The sequence below is a fragment of the Pyxicephalus adspersus genome, chromosome 2 (genome assembly GCF_032062135.1).
Source record: "Pyxicephalus adspersus chromosome 2, UCB_Pads_2.0, whole genome shotgun sequence".
NCBI lineage: Eukaryota > Metazoa > Chordata > Amphibia > Anura > Pyxicephalidae > Pyxicephalus > Pyxicephalus adspersus.
Genome location: NC_092859.1, coordinates 14,787,461 through 14,808,798, shown reverse-complemented (window position 1 = coordinate 14,808,798; position 21,338 = coordinate 14,787,461). Strand labels below are relative to the sequence as shown.

General features: G+C 37.2%; 1 protein-coding gene and 1 non-coding gene across 2 annotated transcripts; one reads left to right on the top strand and one right to left on the bottom strand.

The window, feature by feature from the left end:
• Window positions 1-6,773: 6,773 nt before the first annotated feature.
• TRNAK-UUU (transfer RNA lysine (anticodon UUU)) lies at window positions 6,774-6,846 on the bottom strand. The gene has a single exon. It is a non-coding gene; the product is annotated as a tRNA-Lys (tRNA).
• Window positions 6,847-10,277: 3,431 nt separating this feature from the next.
• Window positions 10,278-21,077, top strand: ANGPTL6 (angiopoietin like 6). Its single transcript, XM_072399644.1, has 6 exons — window positions 10,278-10,406; window positions 15,985-16,591; window positions 17,528-17,708; window positions 18,556-18,749; window positions 19,327-19,597; window positions 20,274-21,077. Exons 2-6 carry the CDS (start codon window positions 16,010-16,012, stop codon window positions 20,459-20,461), a joined length of 1,416 nt encoding a protein of 471 aa, XP_072255745.1. The 5' UTR covers window positions 10,278-10,406; window positions 15,985-16,009; the 3' UTR covers window positions 20,462-21,077.
• Window positions 21,078-21,338: the final 261 nt, after the last annotated feature.

The following is a 21,338-nucleotide window of genomic DNA, read 5'->3' as shown; positions in this document are numbered from 1 at the left end:
GTTCACTTCCTGTCGTGCACGTCACTTCCTGTATCGCTCAAACGATCGCATCTATTGTGTGTACAATATCTACGAACGATAGTGTCGTTATCTGTATGTACAGGATCGGTGCTATACGATCGTTCGCAGATATCGTGCAGGATCGTTCGTCGTTCGTTTACCAACGATAATAATTGGAAGTGTGTACGTAGCTTTTGTCCTGGCTACTTTTTTTCCTTACAATTGTATCTGCCAGCTTTTACATAGAAGTGATCACAGCTGTCCACTGCACGAAGACGCCAGACACTCCTCAGCTAACGAGGCTCCCACAGGGACATCAAGTCAGTTCATCAGAAAAGACTGGTCCAAGTCAGTTCAACACAAAAGGCTGGTCCAAGTCAGTTCATCAGAAAAGGCTGGTCCAAGTCAGTTCTGCATAGGGGCTCACTGTTGGCTATGTCTACCACTAACCACCACTGCTAGCTTCGTACTTACTATCGTGGGGAAGAAAAAATGTTTGTCTCTCAGGTTCAACAGTGGAGTTGAGTTCCAGCATTTTGTAGTCTTCATGTAGGGGTGCTGAACAGCTTTGCTGTTTGGAATAAGAGTCAAGACTATTAGAAGAATGTATTTTTGTGTTTTGCATTTTGCTTTAAAACACAAGGGAACCAAATGGGCTTACAAACCTAGCAAGAAAAGTAATAAGTAAATATAAAAAATATATAAGTAATAAGTAAATATAAAAAAGTAATAAGTAAATAAAAAAGCAGGACACTAAGGAAGTGAACACTTGCAGCGTCCTTCCTTCCCCAGATAGGGCAGGATGGGGGCTCAGAGGTAGCACTCTTGCCTGTGCAGTGCTAGGTCTCAGTTTCAAATCTGAACCAAGACACTATCTGCATGGAGCTTGCAGGCTCTCCCCGTTTCTGCATGGGTTTCCTTCAGGTACTCCAGTTTCCTCCCACGGCCCAAAAACATGCAATGAGGTAATTGGCTTTCTCCCCAAAAAATTGACCTTAGACTGTATTAATGAGATATGATCATGATAGGGATGTGTGAGGGACAGTTGGAGACACAATTATGGACTTTGTACAGCACTGCATAATATGATGGTCCTATATAAATACTGTGTAATAATAATTTCCCTTGTCTTCTTCTGTACCATAGCTCTTTTTAGAGCATACTATCTTGGGTGCGATTTCAGAGTAGCCTCCACCAATAAAAAGTCATCAAATTACTAACATGTTAATATTCAAGAAGCAGATAAAAAGGAGAAGAAAGCACAGGTCACAGAACGAAAATATCAAATCTAAGAGTTCCTTGCACTTCCTCTGGTCCTGAAGTACAGTTTCCTCTTCAACAGGGAAAACCAGACTAGTTTTTCTTAACCTTTTATTATGAGGAAGTCTTTGAAATAATCTTCAGGGAACCCCTGCTAGAAATACTATATCCACAGCTCACATTAGCATGATGGCCAGTAGGAAAAATGGCTCTTACATTGCTCTTACATTGCTGCCATCCCTACAGATTAACAAACGGATCAATAGAATCTGTTAAACTGTCCTGAGAGTCACAAACTGCTCATTGCTCAGGGAACTCTTAGCAAGGACTAAGAGGAACACTGGGGTTTCAGGAAATCATGGTCGAGAAACACTTATCTAGACACAGTCAAGTGCCGTGGTATTTTCCAGGAGAAATGTAATGCAAAATCTATAATACTGCTGTGTTGGACTGCAAAGGCTGCATGTATTGGTTGGTCTGCAGATTTTACCGTGTAAACTTGTTATTTTTCACTTAATATATGGATTAACTAAAAGTATGTTTTTCTGAGACTTTGATCTTGACACTTGCATTATTCACCCAAAGAACAGATACAGGCTTTTGTTACATGTTTTGCTATGCTTCGATTGCATTTTTGATAATTATTTCTGCCTGTCATCTCTGCATTGTTTACCCAGGAAAACGTGCAAGCTTTTAATAAACAATGTGATACTGCTGCAGAACAATTAAATAATAAAAAAGACCTCAGATCTTCAGCGCTAGATGTGCAAGATCCACAGTTCAAGATTTCAGCTTGTAAGGGAAACAGCGGAGAATAACGTTTTAAGTTTGAGTTGCCAATCACCTGATCTTGCAAACGAGATGAGGTGAAAAGTTGAAGTTTTCAGTGATTAAGAAGTATAAGTCATTTAAAACATGAAGTGGACGTGACTCTGTGTGGGTTTTTTTGGGGGGTTTCAAGTTTTTTTTGGCAATATAAATTGCTGTATTTTTATTGTTACTGATACATGGTAAACTCATTTCCACCATGCATTTATATATCCATCTCCAGGTTATTGGTTATAATCTTTTACTCAATATCCACTCAATATACACTCGCATGTTTTTATGTATATTTTCAACATTAATCTCATATGTAGCCTCTATCTTAACATAAAAGGAAACCCCACTGCTGCTCCGACCCTAGTTCTACTACCTATGTCCACAAATATGCTTTTCTAAAACTGGATGGTAACTCATAACTTTTAACAGTTATCAACCTATATATTAATATATTACTACAGTAATACATGTACTTATCAATATATTCTGGTCATGAACATATTGCAATAATGACCTTTTTTACATTGCTTATATAAATGTGTTCATATATTTTTATTACCACTGTGAAAGATGCAAATACTGATAACCTTTTACGTACTATTATCATTTTTATTTGCAGTCCATGACTGTGAGTTCTTAAGACCCCTGAAGAAGGCAATATAGGTGAAACATGTCGGATCATCATATCATATCATGATTGTTCAAGCACCAATGCTATAGGATCGATATTGTTTAGATCATTAGTCCCCACAGTTTGTCGGTAGGTTTGTGACAAAATTGTCTGTTTTTTTACCAAAGACATAACAAAACATAACAAATGTTTATACTGTTTGTTATATGAATTGAATATAACTTATGTAAAATACACCAATTTATATTGCCAAAAAAACCTTGTGCCCTTCATATACCTATCCTAAAATTGGGGTTGGCAAAACACAAGTTAGTCATTAGACTGACAACAATTGAGGTTGATAATTCCTAAACCTGCTCAATCCCTTTCATGCTAACATCTCATTTGGGCCGCTCACAGCACTACTCTCTAATGTGTCCCATATTCTTTAGCGCTTAGCATTCCTGGTTTTCACCAAGGTAACATGGGTTCAACTCCTAATATGGGAAACATGCATCCCTTTACTGCATGCGGCAGGCTCTTGTTACAGCTAAAATCTCAAATGCTGTTTTTTGTTGCATCCTCAAACCCTACCCAAAGGATAAAAAAATGACAATCTGCATTAAAGAACCAGATTTCATTACATTATGAAAAAAAAAAGCGCACTAAAAAAAAAGATTCAGAACAATTTTCAAAAGTAGTTTGTAAACAGAGCAAAAGGGCTGGAATGCTTGCTTTCAAAAGTCCTATATTGGTATTAATAAAGGAAGCTTCTTGAAACAAATCTGATCTTTACTTTTGTCTGTGCTGCAAGGGCTAGTAGAAATTTCTTACTCCAAGATGAAATCTAGATTAAAAGATTTCTGGTAAAGAAAATGATGCAGGACAAAGTGGGGTTTTAGGGTTAAGTTGCAGATCACTTAATTATGCATGTATATTTGGGTAAAGAGTTGTACCTTCTAGTGATTAGAAAGTAAAAATCTGTCAAAAGAAGCACAGGACAGTACCCCTTGTGAAAGATGAAATCACAACTATAAGAATAATGACAAAACTTTCGAGGAGTCCGTTACAGCTTTCAAGACTGGTGGGCCCAGTTATTTCCCCCACCATGGGAAAGATGTGAAATTTAATAAAAAGTAAAAACACATTCAGCGCTTTAAGCAAGTCCTTTTTTTTACAAGATGTCTTCCCCTGTTTTTTTCCAGAAAGTGGAGAGTACCTGGGCTGTCATGCCTGCCTTGACCAGCACCATATTGGTTTTGATAAAGATTATTACGTAAAAAGAATGGGAGCTTCCTTTTCTCCTGGTCTGCCAGTGCTAGTAGGAATTGCGTGTGGCAAGCTGTGTGCGATCCACAGTTGAGGATTGGATTTCCTAAGGAAATGGGTGGAGGACTTGGTGGGGTATTAGGCTTGCCTTGTTGGTCACCTGCGCACCGTCATCACATGTCGCAAATCACATGGGATGAAGAGTTGTCTTCACCCCTTCTTTGTACAGACATAGGTTCTTTGCTATTAATATTTGTTAAAAAGCCTTCAGTTTGGTATAATTAGCTTTGAAATATTACACTTTTGGTGGTTAGTTCTAAATCACCTTTCCAGCTGCTTTGTTACTGACACCACAGCCCTGGTTCTTAAAGCACCTGGTCTAAAAGAACCAGCATCTGCACATTTGATGACTGGTGAAAGTGAGCGGACCTGTACTATACTGTCAACCCCATTTATTGTCCCTGGGACTGTCACGGAGAAAAGCTACTTGTTCCCCCAAGGCATCGGTTCATTGACATTAGCAAGTGGTAACCTCATGGCCAGCCTGAACAGGACTTTTAGAGTCTCAAGCTTTCCCATCTAGGCTCGCCAAGCTACTGATGGGTTCTAAAGTAAACTAACCAAAAAAACTATTTTTTATGATGCTAAATGTAATTACAGAAAATCTCTGAGTTACAAACATTAAACTTATATACAACTTGTACTTACAAACCCTAAACTGTCACTTCTGTGCAATATTGACATTGTCCACCAGATGCTGGTATACCTGTCAGTTTGCAACTATATTTCCCTGTGCAATATTGGCACTCCCCACTAGGTGTCAGTATACTTGACCCAACTCCAGCTCTGCAGTTGTCAGGATTTTTATTCATACTTCTTGTCCTGTTCATTATAAATCAGCGGTCGCCAACCGTGTGTGGTCTACAAAAAAAAATGAATACTATTTGCAATTTTAATGTTTTATTAATAGTAAAACAAAAAAAAATTAATAAATTCTTATATTCTGAATGACAATTTTCATCTTTATATTGCACTATATTCACAAACTGTACTAGAGTCCATAAAACAAGGGAGGCGCAGCGTGACATCAGTGTAGTATTAAGTTGTATGAGACAACCGTTACCGAGCCGTATGATTCAGTATTGTTTCTACCATTTCTACCATTACAACAGTCACCCCCCATTCTCATCTGTTTTGTTCTATTTGTTTATTTCTCAGATGCTCTTTTAGGTAAGTATGAGCTCAACTTTGTATTTTCTATAATTGGTATATTTAATGGCATCAAATAGTTTGACTTTGATAACTATCATTTATTGTTTGGTCTTAAATTGAAATTAAATAAACTCATAATGAATGAGAAAAAGGAAATTAATATTTTACATTTCTTTAGTATTACCAAAGATAATGCAACTAATGATAATAAAAACACTAATAGTAATACTTCACCTAACCGTGAGCTGATCAATGAATCAGAGCCGCCACAGTCCTTCTCAGGCATCATCAGGAAGATCATTATTTTACAAATGTATTTATTAATGGTGTTGGGGATTTAAAATAATTGAATTTAGTGGACCGTGAGGTCGGAAAGTTTGGCGACCGCTGTTCTAGATATTGTCTATTCTGTACAGAATTAAGGTATAAACATCGCTCAATCATTTCTATTTTCCCATGTGTTACTATAGTAGTACTAGATTTTATTTTCTGTTGTCCCATAATCACCAACAAATCCATCATCTTCTACCAAGATTGTACCCTTGTTTAAGCATTTAAAGCAGTCCTATCACCAAACTTTTTAGCTAACATAAAAAGATAGACAACCTTCTATGTAATTCAAAAATTCATTTTGTTATCTATTTTTTTGAAGCCCCTACTCATGTCTTTACCGCCGCAGAGTAACCTACATCACGCATCCCAAGAGGCTTCTGGCTGCTCCTTCTGTACATGACTGGTCTCGGGCATGCACATGCACATGGACATTTTGCCTGTAATGAAAAAAATGTCAATCTCACACATGCGCAGTATGGAGGGGGTTGCTTCATATAGGACCAGGATTTGCTTCTTTATTTAATCATAATTATCATTTAAAGCTAAATTCCAGGCACCAAAACTTCCACTAAAATGTGTTCTTCTATAACCACAAATGGTATAAATTCACTTTGTGAGCACTAAACGTCTGTGCAAACACAGATATTATTCTGAAAAAGTGACAACGCCATTAACACTTTGTTACACATTGTGTGAGTAGGGAACAGAGCTGTAAGAAGGACCCAATAATCCCACCGACTGCAAGCTTCCTGCATTAAACTACATGGGGGGCGGATACAAGACCAATTCCCCTGCACAAGGAGAGAGAGCAGCAGTGATGGGTCTTTATCACAGGAAGCTCCTCATGTGTAAGAATGCACACAGCCTTTGTGTTCAAACAGTATTTTCCTAAAATAGAGTTCAGCTTTGAACTCAAACATCAAAAATGCAGCTTTGAGACTTAAAGAATTGGGCTGCTCTATCTAAGGAATTCAGAAAACGAAAGCTTCTATATTTCAGGGTACTTGGCATATCTAGAAGTTCCCTATAAAGCTTAAAGCGTACCTAAACTCAGAAAAAGGTAGACAACCCTTTTATGTAAGCTCCGGGACGGATGTTGGGACCTGATGCAAGACACCTGGAAATGGATCGGACTACTCTGCGGGATTGAAGGTAAGAGGGTTTTTTTTTTGCAGTTTTCAGTTTAGTTACTCTTTAAATACTTGTTATTAGAATAAGAAGCCACTTTAATTCAATTTATTTACTATATGTAGTTTTAAAAATTTTCCGCCCGAACAGGGACTTGAACCCTGGACCCTCAGATTAAAAGTCTGATGCTCTACCGACTGAGCTATCCGGGCTCGGGATGTAACTTGATATTTGAGCCTCTTACCTAGTAACTGGAATTCATGACTGCATTCCTCAGTCACCAGTTGAAAGTTAAACATTCATCAAAAAAAAAAACAAAAAAAACCTTTACTGTTTTTTACGTTCCAAGGAGGCCGCTGATGACGCATGCCCCATTTCACACATGCCCATTGGGATATGTGATGTATGTATCCAAGGCGGTTGCGGGTTTCCCCTTCACTTTCAATGTAAGCTGCCATTGCAGACCTGTCTAATATACCCCTTGTCTGCTGTTCTTTAGAGACCTTATGATTAACAAAGGAATAGGTGTTCCAAAAATCATACCAAATTACCAACAACACGTTTCATTGGACTGTTAAGGTATCTTCCACTCAATCACATCTCATATTCCTATATTATATATATTATATTCGTTATAAATTTAAAAAAAAAAAATATATATATATATATATATATATCATACCAATATAACAAAACACTTTCAGTTTTATATTTAATTAACCAAATAAGAACAAGTAAGAACTGCTCAGTGTTATGGTTTACATATTTATTCAAACAAACTTAACCTATGCAGTATTAAAATTAATTCCACCCCTTTAATATTATTTGTATTCACCAGAAAAGGACTTACCTTGCTAGAGTGTCCACTGTTGTTTCCAACTGTAACCAGCAGGGGCTGCTATCTTTGCTGCTTTTCCTATAGCTGAGAGGGCGGAGCTCACTGTCAATCATAGCCAGAACGCCGCCCACATTCTAGGCATGTGATGTGCTCCTGGCTGTGCCCCCTTCTCATAGTGTTAGGAATGATAAGCTGTCAGAGGGCAGTGATTGACAGGGGGACTAATAAAAAGAATTTGTACCATTTGATGAGAATAAATTTGAAAATATAAGAATAAATTTTTATGAGTTCAGGTACACTTTAAGGTAACACTTTATTTTATTGCTGCCATTGGTGATCTGTTGAACAGACACGCGCACACACGCACACTGCTAAAAATACAGCCATTTGTATTGCTTGGCGTCTTCTGGTAAAACATATTTGTACAGCCAAGCTTTAGGAGTTTTTGGAAGAAAAATAAGGAATTCCTGTACAAGCCACAGAGTACAGACATGGAGGGGAGGGTGTTCCTTTTCAAACTTTAACCCTCTGCCTTCAGAATGAAGTTTTTTTTTTATTGAAATTTTGATTTTAGGTTTTCCCTGTATTCTATTTTATTATACTAATATTGTGCCTTGCCTGGTCCCTTTTTGCATTCCCTCATCAAAATACTAAAGACAATTTTACATTTTTTTATTTGATATTTTAATATTATTATAATTATTTAGTATTTTGTTTTAGATACAGTGATATCATCACTAGGTCTGTGAACGTCTCTATGCAATGCAGATAGATCATGGCTGGTGGGAGGGGGCTGAGCATGCCTGCGATGTACTCCTCCTTCTCTGCCCTGATGTAAGCAATGGGCTGACTCTGGGGAGGAGTTATGGAAATTATAAAAACATATCCGTGACGGGTGGGGTCAGTCTGAAAAAGTGGTTGTTCCCAGACAAGCTTCATTTGCTTACATTTGCATAAAGCCTACATGTGATGTCCAACCTCCGTGATTCAAAGAATTGACCAATTATTACAAGGGACTGGCAAAGGCCAGTCAGGCTGTTCACCAGCCAGGAAATGAGGTGGGCATTATCTGACTTGCTGTAGTTTCTAATGAGAAACTCCGTAATTTATCTCCCAGATGATTTGTGCTTCATGTAATCTGTTCCTGAGAATTGCACAGCATGGGAGGAGACTTATTCCTTCTCTGCTGCAGTTTCACTTTCACTTTCAGGCCTCCTCCACATTCCCATTTGAACAAAATAAGGATAGTATCTAGGGAAGTAATGAGTTGATTTCTAAATCACTTTATTCTCTCCTCCTTTCAGCATGCCCATTGTTAACTCTTTTTCTGAGCTAAACATGTAAGGGCTGTTTCCAATCCCAGAAAAATTTATGTTTTTAGACTATTTAAATGTATAAATTATTGCATTATTGTAGAGTAAGTTTAATATCTGCTTAAAGTTCAAGGACATCTGTACTTTTGTGAACTGATGCCACCATGTTAAAGTACACAACACCCCCATCCACCCTTCGGCCACTTTCCATATCTCCAGAGTCATGACCTCATGGTTGCAAACACGGGAGGAAGTCAAAGTCCTGGAAGTAAGGAATGTACAGTACTGCTCACTACTGCCCCCAGCTGCCAAATGTGCAAGTTTTTTTAAGGATGAACAACTTCACAATTAAAACAGCTAGAAAGGTCAGTGGCAGCTGTAGGAATGGCTAAAAAGGTGGTTTCAGTTTAAGAGAGTTACATTCACCAGTTTCATAATATTGACTAATGTACTTTCACTGTAAGTGTGTTCACTGCATGTTCAGGGTTTGTAAATATTTAGGCATGCGTGCTGTAAGTACAGGTTCACTTTAAAGAGCAATTCAACCTCCCCTCATGCCTTCACCAGTGCCGACATCTTCACTCCTGTCCTGAATCTTTAGCAATCTAGCCAAAATGATGTAACTTCCACACGAGTGCACAAGAATACATTTATTTCCAACACCGAGGTGCGCAGAGATTGTACACTGGACCTGATCTATTAAAGCTTTCATCGGACTATCATCGGAGAACCAGGGTGATCCAGAAAACCTAGATTGGTTCTGATACAAGATAGAAAACATTTACCAGCTAATAGCAAATTATTTTAAAGCAATACATTCTAGGGTTGCTGGTTCACCCAGGTCCTCCCATGATAGTCTATCTTCTCCAGACATGGAGAACTTAAATAAATCAGCCCACTGTATATTCTACAGATTGCGATCAGGCAGGTAAGTTGGTTTGATTTCAGAAAAAACATAGCCCATCCCTGCCATAAAGAACCCAAATGCCCCCAATTTGTTTTTCATTTTTAGGTTTAGTTCCATTTTAAATACAATTGATACGATTGATTGCTGTAAGGTGTGTGAAAATGTGGAATCGGCTCCCTCCGGAAGTAGTTTCAGCAACTACTATAGATTGCTCCAGGAAAAAGCTGAATGATTTCTAGAAGCACAGAATATAACTGGGTAATAAAAGTAAAAATAACTGTGACTGCTGATCCAGGGAACATCTGATTGCCTCATGGAATCAGGAATAAATGATTTCCCCTGTTGAAGCAAATTGTACCGGGGTTTTTTTTGCCTTCCTCTGGACCAACTTTGTCTTATGGGGTTTTATATCTGGGGTATGTTTATTTCCCTAGTGGTTGAATTTGATGGGCTTTTTTCAACCTAACCTAACTGTTTAATCTGTTGCATTGTGGATTTAAGTTCTTTTGTTGTTAAATGTTCATTTTTCCTATTCAGAAAGTTATATTTCAGTATGCAGAGAAAGGGCCGGCTCAGGGATTATCCATAATAACGTCCCAGCCTCATCCAGCCCCTTCAATCCTAAATAAACACAGAAATCAGCATCCACAACTCCCACTTTAAGATCACATCGCTGCACGCTGGGCATCAGGCAGATCGGCCGGCTCTCTCCCAGTAAGTGTTCGACTTCTGTAAACTGACACTTTTATTTAAAAAAATATCCAAAACTTTGTATATTTCTTCCTCTTTTGTTTTTCTTTTTGATATAATAGTATAAAACATTAAAGACAAACTGATAATTTACTGTCAGATAAGTGCATGCACAGACTAAACTTTTATTTTGCTAAATTACAATTATCAAATTACAAGTAAGAATAATTGTATTGCTGTCTGTGTCCCTGCTGGGGATCATTGTCACAGATACAGAATGTGATTGGAAAGTGAGAAATCTTCCTCTTCTATCAGTCTAAGATACTTTGTACAGATCTGCTTTTTCTTTCTATTGTGTCACCGAGGCAGAAAATGAGAGCAATTATCCACAAAGGGAAAACAAGTAGCAAAAACTAAATGAACAAAGATTCTGAGTCTTCTTGTTACAAACAAAAAGTTTGGATTTCCACACACTTGAATAGGAACTTCGAATGGAAAAATATTTCTTTCAATGTTTGCCCAGTTTTTTCTATCAATGCACCTGAATGGGCTTCATTCATCATCATTAATAATAATATTATTATCATTATTATTATTAATAAACTGTATTTATATAGCACCAACATATTACACAGCGCTGTATAATAAATAGGGGTTACAAATACAGACAGATACAGACAGTGACACAGGAGGAGAGGACGCTGCCCCAAAGAGATGTATAAGCATACTTTTATTGAATACGTACGTATAGTGAAGTAGCCATCAGCTGATTGAATTCTATAATTTAGTAATTTAGTAATCATGAAGTTACTATTTCTCATAAGCAAGGATCTTCTGCTAGGCATACAGTATGTGATTTTCAATCAATATAACAATCAATGTAAGTAGAGCCCTGTGAATAACTATTAGTATCATCCACTTGAATATTATTATTATTATTATTATTATTATAGTGCCAACATATTACACATTGCTGTAATAAATAGGGGTTGCAAAGGAGAGACAAATACAGAATGTGACACAGGAGGAAGAGAGGACCCTGCCCTGAGGAGCTTACAATCTAGGATTGTATCTAATTGGAATATTAATCGTAACACACAGTATATTAACCTGGGAGTCCATAGAAAGAATTCCTCCATTAATGCTGTCCATAGAGAAGAATGTCACCCTTACAGATAGCTATAAAGATCATTGCTGTCACTTAAACTGACCTGAGAGGTACAAATTGTTCAAGGAACCCCTAGTAACCTCTGAAGAAACCCTGGTTGAGAAACCTTGATCTAATTGATATCAGTTTTCATTCTTCCAAATTATGGATTGAGAATAAACCTGAAATTGATTTTAAACTTATTCAACATTTTTAGCTATGGAAAATACTTTACATGGAACTTTTATCTGGTGTTGAAAATATTAGACTAGGTTAGCATACACCATGGAGATCTCTCCATGAGTAATTAGTGTAAAGCATCCCTGGGTGGCAGAATTTAATTACTGTATTCAGGTTCATTTAAGAAAAGATAGCTGCTCCAAGTTCCTTCACCCCACCATATAAACACTGGTGACCCCTGTGGTCCTTTGCACCAGATTGTGGCTCCATTCCCAGGCCTGCGTCCTGTCACCTTATCTCTCTGCTGTCATTCTCACTACATCTTCCTTTTCCTCATTATATTTGTTGTTTTTTTTTACATCATTACTATAACGTTATTACACAATCCTACAGCATGAGTCGTTCACACGAAAGGGAACTTAATGACAATGGGCAACAGATTAATAAAGGTTTGATTTGAGGGATGGAGAGCTGGTACAGGGAGGCATCGCTTCCATCAGAGACCTCAGTATGTGATATAGGAAGGGGGGGCAATAAACCGAACCTATTTGTTTGCCAAATTCACCACTTTTATTTCCTAGTAATAATAAGTATTTACATAGCACCAACATATTGCACAGTGCTGTACATTAAATATGGGGTGAAAGCAACAGAGACAGTGACACAGGAGGAAGATAGGAGAAAAAAAGTAAATGTAACTTTCACTAAACTCTAGCATTCACCAAACTCTCTGGTGGAGAACCAATCACTGCCAATATAATAAATATTATTATTATTATTAATAATAATAATAATAATAATAATAATAAAATGTATTTGTAATGCCAACATATTACACAGCGCTGTACATTAAAAAGGGGTTGCAAATTACAGACAGGGACAAATAACAACACAGGAGGAGGTGAGGACCCTGCCCAAAAGAGCTTACAATCTAAGAACCATAGAAAAGATATAGACCTGGAAGATTATCCACGACAGAATGTTTCGTTAATGTCAGATTCACTGATTTATAAATAGGCTCTCTTAGTTAGAGCACGCTTCCTTGGTTGCATCCCAGTGCCGGTGACCTTCTTTAGTCTCATTGCAGCCACATTCTTTTACACACAGAACATTGTAATCCTTAAACAGGACATTTCATGTAAAGATAGGTACACACTTGCAATAATTATCGATAGAAAACAAATGACTAACGATTATGCCTGAATATTTTGAACAATCGTATTGTGCACAATTCTGTCCATGCTGTATCAATACGATCGTTCAAATATAATCCACCAATAATGACGATCGTTTGAACGATGCCGGAAGTGACATGTAAAGGAGAAAGTGTACTGCAGGACGATCCACGATCACTACACGACCGTACACACAATAGATAGCGAACGATCATCACACAATCAGATCCGCTGGGACAATCATTCCTTCGTCGTCTAAATACCGTGTTTTATTTGGGTAAATACAGGTTCTTATTTGGGACTCTTTCAGATCTAGCATCCTCAATTCTATCTAATTTGTTGTCTGTCCTTTAAATAAGATATTAGTAAGCTCCTTACTATCCATCTTTTCTAAACAATCCATGTTATTATTCAACTTATTATAATTGTGAAAGATTACTTCGATTTCTATTTGTTCTGTTTATAAATGTCATGTTTATAATCAGAGTGTAAGAGAGCCTGCAATCTAAAAAAAAGGAGGTGATCAGATTCTGATGTTCTGAGGCTTTACATGAATATTTGGGGCTTCCTGTTACCCTCGTTCTAACTTCAGAACAATTCTAGAACTTTAGACTTTTCCTTTTTAGAACAACTTAGTGTCTAGCAATAAAAAGAAGCAATAGGAACGTGGAGCTAATTCTAGATGCCTTCATGTTATACATCCAAAAGTTTTTATAATAATTTTTTTGACGGATTCTCTTTATAATGACAACCAAGGTCTGACATTTTCTCATTTGTAAATTTCTTGTTCTTAGACTGACATTACTGTTGCCTGACTCCTCTGCGTACATAATAGATTCAAATAACAGCACTATAAAATAAAGTAAAATAAAATACTGGGATATATCTTTATCAGCAAGCCTGCAGAGTAATCATAATTTAATACTTTATAACGAAATTCCTTCTAGTCCAATCTTGTCAGGTTTAAGAGTTTCACCTCTCTGCATCCAGACATTTAAATGGATTCTGACTGCAATTGGTAACCACACAGAAGACCTGCCAAGGCCTGATTTTTGAGGTTTTTGGCTTTATTTAAGTTTGTCAGCAGAAAATAGTATTCCTACTTCCTTTCTTTCCGCTTTTGCTTTTATGAAATATTTGGAAATGACAAGTGTGGTACAGCAGACGTAAATCTGAATGAGCAGAAACAAGTAAAATTTCAGCATTTTCCTGCTGAGATGTGTAATATCTGTTATTTCTACGTAATATTGATCTATGATTTTATTGGCTGAGGTATTATTGGTATTAGGTGAACTGTTTCCCAAGTGAAAGATTGAGGCCGCTGTTGATACATGTTTTCTAAGCATGCTATTTGTCTGGCTGGTTTTATATACCCTCTGGGTTTCGTATACTTTAAATCCACATATAGATAAGGACTTTGTTAACATTCCCTGGTGGAGAATCTTCCAGGTCCATGTGATCCAACAGCAGAAATTGATTCTCCATCAGGTGTCATATATGCCATATGCATGGAGTGACTAAAGGGCTAAACTCAGAACCACCATTAGAAATTTCTGGACCCAATAATTAGTATATTCCTGGTCCACTCTCTTCTTATATATAAGTTCCCGCATTGCAATAGTCAAACTCATTAGATTTTACAGAAGTACCCCATGCCCCCCCCAATGGTGGCGCTTTCATCAGTAAAACTGGGTGATCCAGCAAACGTGGTACGGATTTCTTTAAAATCATTTGCTATTTGCTTGAATCCTAGACCAGATCGATTCCAGGTTTGCTGGATCACCCAGCTTCACTGATGAAGGTGTATCCTCTCAAGCTTTGGAGAGCTTTAGTAAATCAGGCCAAGTGTGTGACCTAGCTATAGTTAAAGAAGATAATCTATCTTCTGCAGTCTTGGAGAGCTTTAATAAATTGAGCCCATTTTTATATATTGAAACAAGCAATGCACAGGGATTCTCAAAATACAGCCCATTAGAAACTTTCAGAATGGGGCCTTTATTCTAAATAGTCCAAATAGCGCAAGTTTGTGTTTCCATTTATTTGTTTTTTTATTCGATCATTAAATAGGAGCACTGTGACCGTAATAACATTTATTTATGTTATTTATTTTATGCTAAATCATTTATAATATACCAAAACGTTATAAGTAAAGAAATAAGTAGTGAACTTCAATTCCCCGTTTCTTGCAACCATTCAGAATACCATAATTTCCTTTCCCATTGTAGAGTGCAGTAATTGCCCAACTAAGGTTAACTCAATCCACTGTGTGGTTAGTGCACAGAAATTATTTTATATATATTTAGGTTTTGTCTATTTTCAAATTAGGTATTTTCCACTGGCTACATAAAAGCCTTTATCATTATCTGTAGCAGAATTTCGATTCCATATGGCAGTCTAACATACAGGAACAATGTGACCTTAAGGAGGCTCTCATGCTAATTTTGCATCATATGCATCCTTGGGTCACCCTAGCATTATATGTTTATGTTATGGAGAGAGAAGAGGGAAAAAGAAAGAGAAAGTTGTGAAGAAAAGAAACTTCTGGGGAAGGGTGGCCTAAATAAATCGGGCTGATGGCTATAGACCACACACCTGTCATCCAGCAATGGTGTTCATGAAATAGATGGAGGACATCTACAGCTATTGCAATCTCATAAAAGTGTGAAAAACACAACTAGGGTGAATAGCTGGCATTCAGTATTTTTTAATAAAACAAAAATGATTATACAATAAATTATACAATCAATGCTTTTATTGTAGTTTCAGAAATTGTTTGCAATCTTCTAAAACATTCTGCTTTCAGTAAAATAATACCTGGTTATCCTCCCTTTAAAATCCTTTTTCAAACTTTTCTTACTACCTACAAGCGGCCATGCTGTTGGCCCAGTTCAGCATGAAGCCGGTCTGTAAGCAATGCAACTGATACAGTACAGCAAATAAATAAATAAATTCAGTAAAGGTATAAATCTACTTTCTTATTATTACAAGTAGCATAGAAATGGAAATGATGGCCAGTGATGGTTGGATGTTGAGTTATGGTCACAATATGGTGGTGGCATTCCTAACAAACTGCAGTAATTGACTTGTTTTGTCATTACAGGGGAAACACAACATCATATACTAGGATGAATTTCTATGCCATCCTGTGGTTAGCTTTTCTTCCAGACCTTTGCCACCTTCATCTGGCATTTGATTACTCAGAAAACAATGGTGCAAGTCGATCCAAATGCACGTACACATTTGTGGTGCCACAGCAAAAAATTACTGGGGCCATCTGCATCAGCACTGCCAAATTTCCTGAAGCTTTTGGAGTAAACAGAAGTGAAGTAGAGGAGCTAAAACAGGAGCTGAGCCGTCAGCAGATTGACATAGAAATGCTTAAAAAAATGGTTGATGTTGACCATGAGGTGGCCACTGAGATGGATCATCTTAAAAAAGAAAGTAGGAATGTGAGATCTCGCCTCAGCCACCTCCGTACTCAGTACGTACATGAAGTCCATCCGAGGAATAATGAATCAACTGAACTTGTTCAGGAGGAGAGAAAAATTGTCAATGCCACTGCTGAAGTTCTCAAGTTGGCCTCCAAATACAAAGATCTTCAGGAAAAATATTCTAATCTAGCTTCTCTAGTTAACAACCAGAGTATTATTATAGCTCGTTTAGAAGAGCAATGTCTTAAAACCGGCTCTCAGCGCCAAGCTGATCAGGTAGGAATGATACCAAAGTTTAACTCAAAACTCAACTCAAGAAAAAAAACTCAGTAAACTAAAAATATTAATAACTAATATGAAATGAATATAATAAATAATAATCTGTTGATTTGTGGATCTAAGTCACTATAAAAATCAACATTCTTAGAGGTGTAGGATTCTAAAGAGACTTTTAGATTTCTTTTAATTACAGTGGAGATTAGCAGTACAGGCAACAGAAGAGATGAGTAATTACCGTTTGCTTTCTAGGGGACCTTTTAGCCTCATACGTAAGTCATGTGGTCAAGTGGCTTTCTTCCATGGTGGCTCCCAATCCATCATTCATCAATCCCCCCTCATGTTGGGGCCACTGTAGACATGCAGATCAGGGAAACCCCAGCTATAATTACTGTATCCACAGCTCACAGTATATTGGTCTGGTGGTCAGTGGGAAAGAATGCCTGCTACATTGCTGGCTATTGGAAAGAATGTCATCTTTTACCGAAAAGATCATTGGTGTCAGTTGAACTGGCCTGAGAGTAACAAACTGCTCACTGATCAAAGAACCCCTAGTAACCTCTGGAGGAATCCTAGTTAAGGAACACTGCACTAGATGCTCGCCCAAGGTGAGCACAACCATTTATCTCAGGCTATAGTCATTTGATGTATGGACGTAGCTTTATTATTAGTTATTTATATTTCAGAGTCACTTTTATTCTTGAGACACTAATCTAAAATAAGCATACGCTGACAATCAAAGTCAGCTTTAGAACTGATTTTCATACTTGATTTGAATACCAAGGACCTTGATTTGGGGACCAATAACATGTTCAAAAGGGGCAGTTAGTAATGGCAGCTCTTTTATTTACTCTATTAATTAAAGGTTTGCTTTGTGTTTTGTTTCAGCCTGATAAGTCTGGCTCAAAGATAACCATGCCATGTATATCATTCCAGGCTTCACCATCCAAAGTTGACCTTACTGATGTAAAGAAGAAACAGAATCCTGAATTACATGGAGAGGAAATGGATCACATAGCTGTTACAAAGGAAAGTCCTCAGAAACAATCAGATCCAGTCCCCAAGACAACCCCCAGTGCCCCTGTTGTCACAGAACCAGCGGCCACCAAATCGATGGGTAAAATATGATAAAGAAAATTATTAGGAAAAGAAAAAACAGTGTACCAAAACATGACTGTACTGTCAAGATATGAGTGAATGAAGGGGATGAGGGAGTATGTAAATACTTGGATGGGCAGTGAATGTAAAAAGGAAGCAAATCTGATAATCCACTGGATTCTTAAATCTTTCATTGACTCCATCTGCAAGATTTTCCAACAATAGTTTCTGTATCTGTTCCAGAGTGCCTTGGAGTTTGCCAAGCATGCTGGTACATAATGATATAAAATAAAACAGAACTTCAAGAGATATAGTCGGACCATCTTTCAAAGAGCACATGAAGTGTGCAGACCTGGAAATAGAAAAGAATGGAGATCTCCACTGTAGGACCCGAACTATGGAAACCATGGTCAAAAAAGAAGTGGTCAAAGAACTAGCCACTAGCATTACCTGGGGTCTCCCTGTAGTTGATCTTTTCTGTTACTAGCATACCATGTCTTGTGCTTCACTGTGTATCTGTGTGAATGTGACCTTTTTGGTAGAAGCAAGACTTTTCGTCCTAGTTCTTTAAGGGGCAAGCATACACTAATGTAAACTATAGGTTATGTACCCTTTTGAATTCTCTACACCAGAAAACCCTATGTTGCATTCTAGTTGGAAGCTAAGGGACTTGCCTGGTTGACAAGTTCATAGAAATTCACATATGGTTCATAGTAGGTGGGAAAAGATCTGAAATCTCTAGGGAGACCTTAAAATGTATAAGTATTTAACATAATACCATTCTTTTAGCCTCACCATAAACTGAACTATTAAACAAAAGTATGATAAAATGAAAACAGGTTATTTTTTGTCATGTCTATGTCCAGGACCGTGGTTGGATTGTTATGACGCCTTATTGGGTGGACAGACATCAAGCGGCATCTATCTTCTAAAACCACGTAACGGCAACCAGATAATGCAAGCATGGTGCGAACAGACACTCAATGGAGGGGGATGGACAGTCATACAAAGACGACAAGATGGCTCAATCAATTTTTTTACAACCTGGCAAAACTATAAGGTGGGACCAGTTTTCATTTTCACAATCAATTCATATTTCTATGCAACCCCTATTAGACTACAGCTCTGTAGTCACCTATCGTAATTATATAATATTATATATACTTATATTCTTTTGTGCTTATGGCCATATGCACTGTTACAGCAGCATCCAATGTACCCATCACATAGAAAGAATCTGTTTAAGTTACTGGCAGCATTATTATTAATTTATGGATTATACTGTATTATAATTTAGGTACAAAGGATAGAACAAAACATTCTAGCATTCTACTTCTATGGGAAATCTTAGGGAAATATTCATCAATGTTTTACCTCAAGCTTTTTGAGCCCATAAAAAAATGACTGAATATTGGGTGAAAACATTGATAAATGAACCCTTAAAAGTTACGGTAAATATAATTTTAAAGTAAAAAAGAAATCTTCCTAACGGTACGCATATGTTAAAATAAAGTTTTAACTTCTCCCCAATTCATACAAAACAAGTAACAAAATTTGAATTTTGCATTTACATAGAATGGTGTACTGTTATATAAAATTGTGTTTCTCCATGACTATTTTGCTCTTATTTTCCCCAGCATGGATTCGGTAACTTGGACAGTGAATACTGGTTGGGTCTTGAGAACATTTTTTGGTTGGCCAACCAAGACAGCTACAGACTTCTAATCCTCATGGAGGACTGGCAGGGAAGGCAAGTCAGTGCTGAATATGACCACTTCAGGCTGGAACCAGAGAGTGATTTCTACAGATTGAGACTGGGCCAGTATAAAGGGACAGCTGGGGACTCCCTCTCCTGGCACAATGATAAACAGTTCAGCACTCTGGACAAGGACAGGGACTCTTATCTGGGTAAGTTGCAAAGGCAATTGCTTCTATTGTATTGTAATTTATAATATATGTGGAACAAGCAAGTTCATCCACCACAATTCTGGCTTTTTACTTCTCCACGGATAAGGTTTTGTAGCCTTTATTGACCACCTTCCTCCAGAGCTTTTTGCCTTTGCTGTAACTGCATTATAAAAAAACAGGGACAATGTGACAGCTTTGTAAAAGCTATGGTAAGAGATTTGGGTGCTTAGATCCTTTTGCTGTTTTCATAATTCTTCAAAATCATATTTTACAAAATTAAAAGCAAAATTTAAAGAAAATATAAAATTGATTTCACTTTTTTCATTTCACTGATTTTCATTTATTGTACCAAAATGTCAATACGAATCAGTGCTAAAAGAAAACAGGTGGTGCCAGACTTGGGCTAGACCTGGGACACTTGGACCTGATTTATGAAAGCTCTTCAAGACTTATGGGAGAACTTGGGTGATCAAATAATCCTGGAACGTATTTCTTAAAATCATTTCCTTGATTTGGCAAATGTTTTCAATCTATGACTAATTCATTTAAAGTTTGATGGATCACCCAGGTTTGTCCCATGATAGTCCATTTCGTTTTGGACACCTTTAATAAATCAGGTCCATAGAGTAATTACCTTTCTGTATCTTTTATCCTTTTCCTTGTCTTTATTCCATAGGTAACTGTGCCCATTTCCAGAAAGGAGGCTGGTGGTACAACATGTGTGCCCACTCTAACCTCAATGGAATGTGGTATCGTGGAGGTCATTACCGAAGCCGCTACCAAGATGGAGTGTACTGGGCTGAGTTCCGCGGTGGTGCTTACTCACTGAAGAAGGTTTCTATGCTGATAAGGCCCAACAAATAGACATCATTACTGTGTACATTTATACTGTCTTCTATATAGAAAAATATATTTTACCATTAAGAGCCTTTCTTGATCCTCATCAACCGACAAAAGGCATCAGCCTAACTTGTAAAGTCAATGATCCCCTTACTGACACTGATGTAGTCCCTGGGTGAACACAATACTATTTAAACACATTTATTAGTTTGGGATACGATAATTTTAGTTTTTTCTTGTTGCAATCTCACTATTTTTTCTGTGAAGAACCCTTTCCATTGTAAAAAGTTAAAATCTTCTCTGCATCAACAAGGAATATATCTTGTTCTGTAGAGTTTGTTAATTCATTTTGTTTACTTGTGATGAATGTATTTATGTATATTGATCATGTTGCCTGAAAGTTTCAAGATAGGAAAATGGGTGCTGCCATTGCTTGGTTTTTAAATTTGCAAGCTCCAGGACTGTCATAAAGCATTTAGTTACTGTCAGCCCACTCCAATGAATGCAGCATAACCATGCAGTTATTGTGCTGGTATATACTTTGTATTTGGCTGAACTGACCTCAAACACCTCCTTCAGCCAGTATGTAAATACTGATTTTTTATCAAAAATAAAGTGGAATTGTTTAGTAAGTTTATAAGTATGCTTGAATCAATTCTAAATATACAGCATCAATATAAAGAATACACACATCTATATTTGAATTACCAATATTGGGATCCATGGTCAATTTGCCTAGGCTGGGATAATGTCATAAACCTGCTGCAAGTGGGAGGAAGAATTGTATCAGTTTTCTGTGAATCAAATCATAAGATGAGAATCTGAACCAGGGTCTGATCTGTCTCAGACATCAGTAAACCCAGTATTAAATTGTGTGTGTGTATGTATATATATATATATA

What these genes read in the sequence shown, in the direction of transcription:
- ANGPTL6 (XM_072399644.1), top strand. Translation starts at nt 16,010, where the DNA reads ATGAATTTCTATGCCATCCTGTGGTTAGCTTTTCTTCCAGACCTTTGC. An exon ending in AGCGGCCACCAAATCGATGG is followed by an intron (nt 17,709 to 18,555) that starts GTAAAATATGAT and finishes GTCTATGTCCAG; the next exon opens with GACCGTGGTTGGATTGTTAT. An exon ending in GGACAGGGACTCTTATCTGG is followed by an intron (nt 19,598 to 20,273) that starts GTAAGTTGCAAA and finishes TTTATTCCATAG; the next exon opens with GTAACTGTGCCCATTTCCAG.